Source organism: Nerophis lumbriciformis, linkage group LG26 (assembly GCF_033978685.3).
Source record: "Nerophis lumbriciformis linkage group LG26, RoL_Nlum_v2.1, whole genome shotgun sequence".
NCBI lineage: Eukaryota > Metazoa > Chordata > Actinopteri > Syngnathiformes > Syngnathidae > Nerophis > Nerophis lumbriciformis.
This window is the reverse complement of record NC_084573.2, coordinates 7470001-7485000: the sequence shown is the minus strand read 5'-3', so window position 1 is coordinate 7485000 and position 15000 is coordinate 7470001. Positions and strand designations below refer to the sequence as shown.

General features: G+C 36.8%; 1 protein-coding gene across 1 annotated transcript in view; it reads right to left on the bottom strand.

Annotated features, from left to right (window-relative positions):
- The window catches only part of kcnh5b (potassium voltage-gated channel, subfamily H (eag-related), member 5b), a 177366-nt gene that overhangs the window by 149768 nt on the left and 12598 nt on the right, over window positions 1-15000 (bottom strand). Inside the window, exons 4-5 of the mRNA XM_061987485.2 lie at window positions 12172-12278; window positions 4356-4484 (exon numbers count right to left, since the gene is read on the bottom strand). Of these exons, the coding sequence (XP_061843469.2) occupies window positions 4356-4484; window positions 12172-12278 (236 nt within the window). The remainder of the gene's footprint in view (window positions 1-4355; window positions 4485-12171; window positions 12279-15000) is intronic.

Below are 15000 nucleotides of genomic sequence, written 5' to 3'. Positions count from 1 at the left end.
AGTGCCTCAACATGGATTCCGGACTCGGCTAACTGCTGGCCTGCTGTGCAGTGAGACTGTATTGCTATATGAATTATATTATACATTTCCATAGTTTAGTTAGCTGAGGTATATAATGTACAGTGTATTTTGTCAACAACTGTATGTGTGTAACGTATTTCTTGTGCTGAGCAATCATAAAACGGCTGCAAAAGACGCACTGGCTGAGGCTCCAGTAACCCCGCCTCCTGCATCCCCGCCGTAGAATTGTTATATCAACTAAAGCCCACACTTAAACTTTCCACGTGCAAGATTGAATCTATTTAAAAAAGTTATTTCATAAGAAGCCAAAAAGTGCAAAAACAATAATGTTCGTGTTGGAGGAGTTGTGAATGACTGCAGGGCCACAACATTAGGTACACCTGCAGACTGCAGGTGTATCTAATTCACAACTCCTCCAACATGAACATTATTGTTTTTGCACTTTTTGGCTTCTTATTAAATAACGTTTGTAACCTATTTTCATGGGCTTTTCTCTTTGTGATGTTAAGTTCCTGTTATGCGCTGTTATACAGCATATGCCTTGAGCTCTTATTTTGAAGGCGCTAAGAGCGAAAGCGATGTTACGTTGCGGAGGTTTTTGAAAGAAGGTAAATAAAGTGGTCCTCGTGTAAACTGAAGCCTCCGTGTTTGTTATTTTGTAGTTTCATACAGTATAGGCGACATTTATAAACCCTCGGTTACACTTTTTTAAATAGATTCAATCTTGCACGTGGAAAGTTTAAGTGAGGGCTTTAGTTGCGGCGCATGGACTTAATTTATAAGTAAAGGTAAGACCATAATAACGTTTTTTTATTAAATGTGCTTTTTTGTGCGCTACAGTTTGTATGTGTAAAGTTAAAGTACCAATGATTGTCACACACACACTAGGTGTAATGAAATTTGTCGTCTGCATTTGACCCATCCCCTTGTTCACCCCCTGGGAGGTGAGGGGAGCAGTGGGCAGCAGCGGCGCCGCGCCCGGGAATCATTTTTTGGTGATTTAACCCCCAATTCCAACCCTTGATGCTGAGTGCCAAGCAGGGAAGAATGCTGGTATGAGCTTTTAAACATAACCCGTTAACTGCTGCCAATCAAATGGTGAATAAGATACTCTTTAGGGTTCATATGTTTGTAAATCTGACTGTGATGAAGTCAGTGCCTCACCAGTCATCAACCTCACCGCACGTCACTGATACATATATATATATATACATATATACATACATATACATACATACACATATACATATATACATATATATACACATATATATACATATATACATACATACATACATATACATATGTACATACATACATACATATACAGTACATCTACCTATACATACATACACATATACATATACTGTATATTATATTATATTATAATATATTATATTATATTATATTATTTATGATATTAATAGAATAAATCCATGATGATGTCTTCCCGGCCAGGCTTGCGTCAGGAAGGTCATTCCGGTTAAAAAGGAAAAAAAATACGCTGAAGCCATTCATGAGATTGACTTGCTGTGGCGACCACACTCAGGAGAAAAGCCAGAAGTGAAACAATATGTAGAAAATAAATAAATAAAAATATCAAAATGAACAATCATCAATAAACATGGCGGCCAAAGGCAAACAGACACCTGCTGGTACATGCTAGCATTGTTAGCTTGTCGCTAATGGCCTGACTCTGCTCACAAAAAGTCCCAACATCAAATAAACTCCATGGAACATTTCCAGCGTTCCTTCCTTCCTGCCAGGCCGCCGTGTCTGTGCCGTTCGCCTCACGCTAACATGATGTGGCGTAGGGTGCCGTCAGAGCGTCCGGAGACCACGCCGTCGGTGAACGGCGGCAGCCAACTCTGCTGTCAACGCCCTCGGTGGCCAATCTCCTCGGCCTTCAGTCACAGCCCCACCCCCCTCCCCCCAAAGACCCGACCACGCGGCGCGCTCGAGTGCAGCCCGCCAGACGCCGCCAAACACCAGCCGGCCTTCTGGACATGATTGCACACCCTGGTGGTCCATTCTGACATCCAACTTGTCTTTCAGCGTGTGTGATGAACGCGCTAATCACGTGACACCAGGGGGAGGGGCTTCCAGCGGCTACACCTATTCAACACGTGTTAACGTGGGGGCCTTCAAGAGATGTGGAGGGGCGGCAGGAAGCCGACCAAGTCAACAAGGCGATAGACGGAGATGCCGTGGAAACGTATTCCAGGGATTGTTAGCGGCTTTAGGCCACGAGAGTGACAGCATGATACAGTGGGAAGAGGATTTATACATAATATGTCTTCACTCGCTTACCTGACACATGGAACGTGACGAATTTGGGGGGGGGGCGCTATCTACTTACGCCACTAGATGGCAGTAGAGTGTTGAATATTCTTAAAGGTCTTTTATGGCAATTCCAACTTTGACCAGACTGGCCCGGTCCATCCTTTTCAGCAGACCGTACCTCTTCCTCTTACGTGAGATCCACCCAGAAATGGGGCCAAATGAATCCCTTCCCTTCTGTATGCATGTATATCTGTGAGTACACTCGAATAAGTATACTGTGTCCAGTGTGTACTTGGTTCCTGAGTCTAGTGCAGTCCCAAATCCATTACGGTCATAGCTAGAGATGTCCAATAATATCGGACTGCCGGCATTATCGGCCGATAAATGCTTTAAAATGTAATATCGGAAATTATCGGTATCGGTTTCAAAAAGTAAAATGTACTGCATGACTTTTTAAATAATAATAATAATAGATTTTATTTGTAAAAAGCACTTTACATTGAGCAAACAACCTCAAAGTGCTACAGTGTATTGAAAAAAATATATATAATAATAAAAAGATAATAAAAAAAAATTAAAAAAATAAAAACTAGAACAGCCTAACAGCTAGAACTAGTATGCATATATCTATAAAAAGTTTTTTTTTTAAAAGAAGGGTTTTTAAGCCTTTTTTAAAAGCATCCACAGTCTGTGGTGCCCTCATGTGGTCAGGGAGAGCATTCCACAGACTGGGAGCGCCGCTGTACGGAGTGGTACACGGACGTAGGGAGAAGTACAGAGCAGTTGCGTCTCCCAGTCTTACTTGCCAACCCTCCCGATTTTCCCGGGAGACTCCCGAATTTCAGTGCCCCTCCCGAAAATCTTCCGGGGCAACCATTCTCCCGAATTTCTCCCGATTTCCACCCAGACAACAATATTGGGGGTGTGCCTTAAAGGCACTGCCTTTGCATGCCGGCCCAATCACATAATATTTACGGCTTTTCACACACACAAGTGAATGCCAGGCATACTTGGTCAACAGCCATACAGGTCACACTGAGGGTGGCCGTAAAACAACTTTAACACTGTTACAAATATGCGCCACACTGTGAACCCACACCAAACAAGAATGACAACCACATTTCGGGAGAACATCCGCACCGTAACACAACATAAACACAACAGAACAAATACCCAGAACCCCTTGCAGCACTAACTCTTCCGGGACGCTACAATATACACCCCCCACTACTGTTGCGTTAGGACCAGATGTTCCTCCCAGGGAATTTAAGTTGCTGGTCACTCCCAAGTTCTTTTGATGACACATAAGCTGAGTTCAATTTGACCACCAAGACAGAATGGGTATTTTGTGATTTATTTTCAAAGCTTTGAAAACAAACGTGAGACCAATCCAGTACAGCAAGCGTTCCCTAGCGCAGCTAAAATGGTCTAATCTAAAATACGGAAACCTTCTCATCTATAAAGTGTCTCTTGCTCCCACCCTCCTTGTCTCTTCCTCCAGCCCGAACACATACCCATTCCTCCTCAGCTGGGCACAGGAACAGATAAGAGAAAGGAGTTATGTCTACTCCCTGCATACCACAAAATCAAGGTTGACACATACAGTACTTGCAGACAACCAAAAGAGAACAACAGGAAGAACACTAGGTGTCATGTAATATGACTATGAAAGTAAAGAAGTAACACTTAAATATGGATGTATGTGAATATCTGCATCCGACACTACCCACTACCCCCGGTTGATATCGGAATCGGTAATTAAGAGTTGGACAATATCGGCAAAAAAGCCATTATCGGACATCTTTAGTCATAGCACAACCCTTCTTCTCTCCTTTTCAATGGGGAATTGCAACCACCCCTTCAGCTAAGCAACCAAGATGGCAACCATTGACGACGGTTAGTGAAAGGACTCGAGCGTGCCAACTGACTCGCGAACGCAAGTTAGACACGAACCAGTTTTCCTGCCACCGGGGGGGCACTCGAAAACCTGAATTACCCAACAGAACAAACAACCATTGACCCCAAAGCGTTTTGTTTGGTGAAGAACTGACCTTTGGTGGTTTCGTCCTCGATGGGCTGCTTGAAGAGCGTGATGTCCTTGAAAGTGCACAGGAACAGGACCACCTTGTCGTTCTCGTTCCTGATGGGAGCCACTTGCATGTAGAACCACACCGGACTTCCTGCAACGGCAACAGAGTTCACTGACTTTTCTGGGAAAGGGGCCGAGTAATGTTGTAGTGGCTGGAGGAAGATCAATGACTCGGGACAAGATCACGGGCACACGCAGGTCATCTGGTCAGGACGCCCCCCGGACGCCTCCCTGGGGAGGTGTTTAGGGCGCCACCAACCAGGGGAAGACCCAGGACATGTTGGAAAGACTATGTCTCCCAGGTGATCCGGGGAACGCCTTGGGCTCCCCTGGGAAGAGCTGGACGTAGTAGCTGGGGTAGGGAAGTGAAGTCTGGGCTTCTCTCTGCGACCCGACTTGGATGGTCATGACGCGGTTGCAAAAAGTCAAGCGAAACAAAAAACTGTTTTTTTAAGGTCACAAGGTGGCAACAACCGCGACCTGGCCTATGTGAAGGATAAGAGTTCTGTAATGTCCGACTGTCTGTGAGGCAGTGAATGTCAGTCTTTGGCATACTTGCCAACCCTCCCGGATTTTCCGGGAGACTCCCGAAATTCAGCGCCTCTCCCGAAAACCTCCCGGGACAAATTTTCTCCCGAGAATCTCCCGAAATTCAGGCGGACTCAGGTCCATAATAACAAATATTTTATTTGAGTATTAACCCACAATTTAAACAGCATACCTGCCCAATCACGTTATAACTGTAGAATGATGGAGGGCGAGTTCTTGGTTTCTTATGTGGGTTTATTGTTAGGCAGTTTCATTAACGTCCTCCCAGCGCGGCAACAACACACAACAACAGCAGTCACGTTTTTCGTCTACCGTAAAGCAGTTCGTCTGCCGTAAACAGCAATGTTGTGACACTCTTAAACAGGACAATACTGCCATCTAGTGCATTTGATGAAAGCACTTTTGTGCGTGCCACACATCAATGCATCATCAGAGAGGGTGTTCAGCATGGTTCGAAAAATAGCGACAGAGAATAGAACAAGGATGGACAATTCAACCCTTAACTCAACAATGAGTAGATGAGTGTTATGTGTGTGTATATGTGTAAATAAATGAACACTGAAATTCAAGTATTTATTTTATATATATATATATATATATATATATATATGTATTATCTATATATATATATATATGAAATACTTGACTTGGTGAATTCTAGCTGTAAATATACTCCTCCCCTTTTAGCCACGCCCCCAACCACGCCCCCATCCCACCCCGACCACGCCCACCCCTACCCCCCTCCCCCCACCTCCCGAAATCGTAGGTCTCAAGGTTGGCAAGTATGGTCTTTGGACTGTGAGGAGGACGGCAGCGTTCGCGGATGTTCTTTTGGTTCGACATCAGCCTGTGTAGTTTTTTGCAATAAAGAAATTGTTGACAGACACCGACTGCTTTTAAATGGGGGAGGGGCCACGGCTCGTTGAGAAGAGCATTACGTGCTCTTTTGACGAAGTCTTCAGAAGTTTTGTCACTAGTGACTAGGGATGTCCCGATCCAGGTTTTTGCACTTCCGATCCGATACCGATATTGTTTTTGCATTTCCGATCCGATACCGATACTGACCGATACCGATACTGACCGATACTGGCCTATCCGAGCATGTATTAAAGTTTAAAGTTATTTAGCCTACTTAGTTGTCAGAATCATGTTGAAAAGGGTTTTAGTACTCTTGATAACAACTAGCCAGCTGAATTAGGGGAGTTTGAATAATACACAATGGTTGGTAACAAGAAACTGACCTGTTTATTCAAGGATAAACACAAAATAGACAAAATTGTACATGACAAACAGAAATGGCATCGTTGAACTAGGGCTGGGCGATATGGCCTTTTTTTAATATTGCGATATTTTAAGGCCATATTGCGATACACAATATATATCTCAATATTTTGCCTTAGCCTTGAATGAACACTTGATGCATATAATCACAGCAGTATGATGATTCTATGTGTTTTGATTGATTGATTGAGACTTTTATTAGTAGGTTGCACAGTGAAGTACATATTCCGTACAATTGACCACTAAATGGTAACACCCCAATAAGTTTTTCAACTTGTTTAAGTCGGGGTCCACTTAAATTGATTCATGATACAGATATATACTATCAGATATATACTATCATCATAATACAGTCATCACACAAGATAATCACATTGAATTATTTACATTATTTATAATCCAGGGTGTGGAGGGGGGCGCCGGATGTAAGTGTCAAAAAGACAGCCAAAAGAGTTTGATATGAGAATAAATCTAAAGTTAAAATATAGGGTAGAAATGCACCCATTTGCAGGAAATGTAGTCTTGATTTTCAAAATGTTCTTTCAAGGCTTGCACGTCTACATTAAAACATTCTTCTTCATACTGCATTAATATATGCTACTTTTAAACTTTCATGCAGAGAAGGAAATCACAACTAAAAAAATCACTAATTTTTTCATACGGTGTTGATGTGGAAATGTTTGCCTCTGCATTTTGATGGTGTGGGCGTGTGGCACCGAATGGAGATAAGCGTCTCGACAGACGTCACAATATTTGAACAATGATGACGAAAACTGTTGTCTCTGTCGTGTCCGTGTGTCGAAAATTGCTATGCGCTTATTTTTTTTATTTGATTTTGTGCGTGGCATAGATTTGCCGTGCGCAGAGGACGCTTGAGCAGGCGCGCACCTTCGCGGCTGCGCTAGCATCACTGCTAACGTTAGCCATGCCGCTACCTCGCTCTCTGCTGGGAGAGGACGTATACGTATGTGACGTATGACGTGACGTATGTCGTGACAGTATGTGACGTGTGTAAGAAGGTGCACTTGCTGTCTGTGAGAGGGAGACACAGGAAAGAGTGAGAAGAGCCTGTCGTGTAATGCCAGCAGCTAAAAGCAACTGCGTGAGAATTGTGGATGTGTTGAAGGTGTGCTGGAAAATGCGGAACGGAAATTAGGGAGCAGCAGAAAAGTGGAATGTATTATTTAAATAGGTGCATTGGAAAACACGGACCGGAGTTTTTTTTAAACTGGATCTGGCTCTGCATTTTCCCATGCCTTGCCGATACGCAATTTTTGGCAAATATCGGATCGGGACATCCCTACTAGTGACACTAGTGTCACTTTGAATGGGTCAATAATATATAACATTTATTTTGATTCGTCGTTATTTTTTAGGCAATGACAGTTTCAAAGAAAAAAAACTTTAGTTGTTAATTGTATGCCCTTTTTGAAAATCCAAACTTTTTTATGGCAAACACACAAAATATGCAGTATTTGCCGTTCCGCAAAAAATACTTCAAAGTGTAATATTTGATTCAATTAGGGCTCTGAATAGGTCAGGGGTCGGCAACCTTTACCAGTCAAAGAGCCATTTTGACCAGTTTTACAAATTATAGAAAACAATGGGAGCCGCAAATTTTTTTTGAAATTTTAAATGAAATAACACTGTATACAAAGATTTTTATTTGCTTTGTATAAACCAGGGGTCTCAGACACGCTGCCCACACCTTTATGTGGAATTTGAAAGCTGGTGCGGCACGCGGGTTTTAAATGAATGGCTCAGCGTCATGCGCGCCGTGATTTTACAGCATATAGCACCCACTACAGCTAGCGAGGCCTGATCAACCACCCTTTATGTGGGGCTTCCGCTTGTTCACGTAGGTGACAGCAAGGCATACTTGGTCAACAACCACACAGGTCACACTGACGGTGGCGGTATAAAAAAAACAAACTTTAACACTCTTACTAATAATGCGCCACACTGTGAACCCACACCAAACAAGAATGACAAACACATTTCGGGAGAACATCTGCACCTTAACACAACATAAACACAACAGGACAAATACCCAGAATCCCATGCAGCCCTAACTCTTCCGGGATACATTATACCCCCCCGCCCCGCTACCAAACCCCGCCCACCTCAACCGACACACAGGGGGGGGGAGAGCAGGGTTGGGGTGGGGGCGGGGTTTGGTGGTAGCAGGGGTGCCTAATGTAGCCCGGAAGAGTCTGGGCTGCATGGGATTCTGGGTGTTTGTTCTGTTGTGTTTATGTTGTGTTAAGGTGCAGATGTTCTCCCGAAATGTGTTTGTCATTCTTGTTTGGTTTTGGTTCAAAGTGTGGCGCATTATTAGTAAGAGTGTTAAAGTTGTTTTATATGACCACCGTCAGTGTAACCTGTGTGGCTGTTGACCAAGTATGCCTTGCTGTCACGTATGTGTACAAGCAGAAGATGTATATTGTTTAACAAGTGTTGGGCTGGCACGCTGTTGATACAGATTGTAGAGGGCGCCAAATGTTGTACCATCATGGCACGCCCTTATTATAGCCGTAAGGGTGAAAATCGGTGAAGATTAATCCCGGGAGTTTTCTGCGAGAGGCACTAAAATCCGGAAGTCTCACGGGAAAATTGGGGGGTTCAGCAAGTGAGCTGCTGAGCCGCATCAGAGTGATCAAAGAGCCGCATGCGGCTCCGGAGCCGCGGGTTGTCGATCCCTGGAATAGGTCAATAATTCATAACAATAATTAATTTAAATGTATTATTATTTTTTGAACAATGACAGCTTTAAAGGAAAAAACCTTAGTTGTTTTTTATGCCCTTTGGGACCCAAAAAAACTTTTTTTATGGCAAACCCAAAATACGCAGTATTTTTTGCAAAACAATACTTCAAAGTGGAATATCTGATTTGATTAGAGCTTTAAATAGGTAAATAATTCATAACAATAATTGATTTCTATTCATTTTTTTTATTGAGCAAGGACAGCTTTAAAGAAAAAAACTGCCTGCATGGCAACTTTGTGTTTTTAGAGTCAACATTACAACTTTCTTTTCTACATTTCACCTGTATGCTCTTTTATTGCGCCTTTTTATGTTTTGTTTTTTTTAATAGTATTTTCAGAATGTGCCGCGGGCTGTTAAAAAATTAGTTTCGGGCCGCAAAAGGCCCCCGGGGGCCACATTTTGGACGCCCCTGGGTTAAAGAAACAGCCAAATAACATGAGCCTGCACTTTTGATTCTGCAGGCTCAGTGCAGATTAGGTTGGCATGGCAACACACAGATGCTGACATCTACAAAACGGTATACTTATTGGCAGAAATATTTAATTTGAGACGATTCACATTATCATGCTCCACTCGCGAGAAAATGCATACTGCAAGAAGTTGTTTTCACATAGAAGCTACGTTAATAACACATCTTCTGTATGACAAAACAACAAACGCCAGCAGACACCGAAACAAATCAATTAGAATTTGTTTTAATCAGCCCCTTAAGGCATTCAGCAGCTATAAAATTATAAAATGATATTGCTGACTAGACAATATGTCTAATATATTTATTTTTGACAGTGCATACATTGGATGGAGCTGCAGCGCAGTGGTCTCCCTTCTCAGAGCCGTGTGTGTAACTGTGTCAGTTTGCACAGGCTTTTCAGACGTGCTAAATAAAGATGCAAAATAGCGCTCACAGATTAGTTTTAGTCTTGATAAATCACACTGCGTGTGCTAAATGATCATATTTACATTTAGTCCTCCTTATTGTGAGCTTGGATGATCTGCATATATTCTGCATATTAATGGAGACAGACATGCTAAATTAGGGCTGGCCGATAAAACTGTATCCAGGGTTTACCGCAGCGCTTTGTAGTTAATCATTTTTTACCTTGAAAAAACAATTTTACCTTGAAAAAAAAATTTGACCTGGAAAATTTCTTTTTACCTTGAAAACCATTTGTTTACCTTGAAAAAAAAAATTGACCTTGAAAAATTTTTTTTACCTTGAAAATAATTTTTTACCTTGAAAATAATTTTTTACCCTGAAAAAAAAATTTTACCTTGAAAATTTTTTTTTACCTTGAAAATAATTTTTTACCTTGAAAATCATGTTATAACTTAAAAGTTTTTTTTTTAATTTTTAAGTTTTTTTAAAGTTTTTTTAAAGTTTTTTTAAAGTTTTTTTAAAGTTTTTTTAAAGTTTTTTAAAAGTTTTTTTAAAGTTTTTTTAAAGTTTTTTTTAAGTTTTTTAAAGTTTTTTTAAAGTTTTTTTTAAGTTTTGTAAAAAAAAATAATAAATTTTTTTTTTTTTTAAATCTTTTTAAAAATGTTTTTAAAATATTTTTAAATATTTTTAACTTTTTTTTAACTTTTTTTAACTTTTTTTTTTAAAATGTTACCCTAACCCTAATCTTAACCCTAACCCTAACCCTAATCTTAACCCTAACCTTAACCCTAACCCTAACCCTAAAAAAAATGTTAATTGTTAAAATTGTTTAAAAAAATTAAACATTTTTAAAATTGTTTTAAATTGTTTTAAATTGTTTTAAATTGTTTTAAATTGTTTTTAAAAAATTTAAAATTTTTTAAAAAAGTTTGTTTTTTTTCTAAATTAAAAGAAATTAAGAAAAAAAAAAAAAAAAAAAAGAAATTTAAAAACATTTTTTTAAAATTTAAAACATTTGAAAATCATTTTTTACCCTTGAAAATCATTTTTAACCTTGAAAATTTTTTTTACCTTGAAACATTTTTTTTACCTTGAAAATCATTTTTTACCTTGAAAAAAAAATGTCACCTTGAAAAAAAAAATTAACCTTAAAAATTTTTTTTACCTTGAAAATCATTTGTTTACCTTGAAAATCATTTTTAACCTTGAAATTTTTTTTTACCTTGAACATTTTTTTTTACCTTGAAAATCATTTGTTTACCTTGAAAATCATTTGTTTACCTTGAAAATCATTTTTAACCTTGAAAAAAAAAAATTTACCTTGAAAATTTTTTTTTACCTTGAAAATGATTTTTTACCTTGAAAAAAAAAAAATGTACCTTGAAAAAAAATTTTTACCTTGAAAATCATTTGTTTACCTTGAAAATCATTTTTAACCTTGAAAAAAAAATGTTACATTGAAAAATTCTGCATATATTCTGCATATTAATGGAGACAGACATGCTAAATTAGGGCTGGCCGATAAAACTGTATCCAGCAGCGCTTTGTTGTCGACGAAGCTAGTAAAGAGAGACACACAGCGGCTGGATTTTAACGGAGGGACTGCTAGCGTATGTGCTAGAAGACATGCAGGCTATTTCTACAGTGGAGTCCCCAGCTTTCAGGCAGCTGGACACAGTGGACAGTGAGTACATAAACATGGAAAGCAAGCTAAAGAAGACACTCCAAACTCTGCCTCTGCTCATCATTCATCACTGAAGGTACACATACTCTGTCAATTCTCGTATATACTCTTTCATTCTAGACTTCTAGAGTGTTTGATTATCACATCACTCTAAATGTATAAACTATAAAGTTCACAAACATAAAGAGGGATCCTAGTGGGCCAGGCTAATCTTTCCTTTTCTCTAAACAAAAACTGGGGAAATGCGTAGAGTGTTCTGGGCTTCAGTACAGTGTTGATCTCCTGAAGACATGATTTTATTTCACAATTCCTTGAGAGAAAAAAAGGCCTGGTTAGGCGTGTGTATAGCAGTATGTGTGCTGTATATAGTGACATTTAGTAGCAACACTGTATAACACTCGTTTTATCGAACACATTTTTCTACTGATACCAATTACGTGTCTGTGGCGCATGTATATTGATATCGTTAAATCGCCCTGCCCTACGCAAATAGATTGCGCTCCTTATTCTGCTCACGCAATCCTCTGCGCACAAGTTTAGTAGATTATCTTTGCGTGTGTTAGCATGTGCACTAGTACGGTGAAAGTGTGAATGGAAGACATGAATTCTGGAAACACTCACGGTTTTTCCTGTACAGGAGGATCTCGAAGCAGTTGGACTCATAGTTGTCGAAGGTCTGCCGCACTTTGTCGGTGGTCTTCTTGTCTGTCAGTTCTCCGTACATAAAACTGCAAAAAGACGAGTCGTTAGCCCTGACGTCACTTCCCGTCTAACTGGTTGCACTTCAGTTTCCCGCGTCAACATTCCTCGGACTTATTTTTGGTCGCAGCTGGATGATGTCACTCTGGCTGACCAATGACTGACAGGGAAGAACAGGAAGTGTCAGTACGTGGACTTTGGGTTGTGTTTTCCCGGAATGCAAAGGAAAGTTGGCGCGGGCAAGGCGTGAATGTGAGTACATTTGTATCTTAAATACTAACAGACTACAAAAAACGAAAGCAAACAAAAGGCGCGCACAATGGCGGAGAACAAACTTCACTAATGAAACAAAACTTGCACAAAGGCAGAGACTATGAACGTGAAAACAAAAACAACACTTACTATATAATAATAATAATAATAGTCAAATATTATACTACTACTACTACTACTACTACTACTAACAATAATACCAATTATAGTAATAGTCAAATATTATACTACTACTACTACTACTAACAATAATACCAATTATAATACTCAAATAGTATACTACTAATAATAATAACAATAATAGCAATTATAATAATAGTCAAATATTATACTACTACTACAAACAATAATACCAATTATAATAATAGTCAAATATTATACTACTACTAACAATAACACAAATTATAATAATAGTCAAATATACTACTACTACTACTACTAACAATAATAGCAATTATAATAATAGTCAAATATTATACTACTACTACTACTAACAATAATACCAATTATAATACTCAAATATTATACTACTACTAATAATAACAATAATAGCAATTATAATAATAGTCTAATATTATACTACTACTACTACTAACAATAATACAAATTATAATAATAGTCAAATATTATACTACTACTACTAACAATAATACCAATTATTATAATAGTCAAATATTATACTACTACTACTACTTCTACTAACAATAATAGCAATTATAATAATAGTCTAATATTATACTACTACTACTACTACTACTAACAATAATACAAATTATAATAATAGTCAAATATTATACTACTACTACTAACAATAATACCAATTATTATAATAGTCAAATATTATACTACTACTACTACTTCTACTAACAATAATAGCAATTATAATAATAGTCTAATATTATACTACTACTACTACTAATACAAATTATAATAATAGTCAAATATTATACTACTACTACTACTAACAATAATACCAATTATAATAATAGTCAAATATTATACTACTACTACTAACAATAATACCAATTATAGTAATATACAAATATTATACTACTACTACTACTACTACTAACAATAATACAAAATATAATACTCAAATATTATACTACTAATAATAATAACAATAATAGCAATCATAATAATAATCAAATATACTACGACTACTACTACTACTAACAATAATACCAATTATAATAATAGTCAAATATTATACTACTACTAATAATAACATTAATAGCAATTATAATAATAGTCGAATATTATACTACTACTACTACTAACAATAATACCAATTATAATACTCAAATATTATACTACTATAATAATAACAATAATAGCAATTATAATAATAGTCAAATATTATACTACTATTACTTCTACTACTACTAACAATAATACAATTTATAATACTCAAATATTATACTACTACTAATAACAATAATAGCAATTATAATAATAGTCAAATATTATACTACTACTACTACTAACAATAATACAAATTATAATAATAGTCAAATATTATACTACTACTAATAACAATAATAGCAATTATAATAATAGTCAAATATTATACTACTACTACTTCTACTACTAACAATAATACCAATTATAATACTCAAATATTACACTACTACTAATAACAACAATAGCAATTATAATAATAGTCAAATATTATACTACTACTACTACTAACAATAATACCAATTATAATACTCAAATATTATACTACTATAATAATAACAATAATAGCAATTATAATAATAGTCAAATATTACACTACTATTACTTCTACTACTACTAACAATAATACAAATTATAATACTCAAATATTATACTACTACTAATAACAATAATAGCAATTATAATAATAGTCAAATATTATACTACTACTACTACTAACAATAATACAAATTATAATAATAGTCAAATATTATACTACTACTAATAACAATAATAGCAATTATAATAATAGTCAAATATTATACTACTACTACTTCTACTACTAACAATAATACCAATTATAATACTCAAATATTACACTACTACTAATAACAACAATAGAAATTATAATAATAGTCAAATATTATACTATTTCTACTACTAACAATAATACCAATTATAATAGTAAAATATTATACTACTACTAACAATAATACCAATTATAATAATAGTCAAATAGTATACTACTACTACTACTACTAACAATAATACCAATTATAGTAATAGTCAAATATTATACTACTACTACTAACAATTATACCATATAGTCAAATATTACACTAATAATAATAATAACAATAATAACAATTATAATAATAATAAAATATTATACTACTACTACTAATAACAATAATACTAATTATAATGATTGTTTTTGTCATATACTAGTACTACTAATAATAATAATAATAACAATAATAATAATGCTAACAATAATAATAAGTAGTAGTAGTAGTAGTAGTAGTAGTAATAATAGTA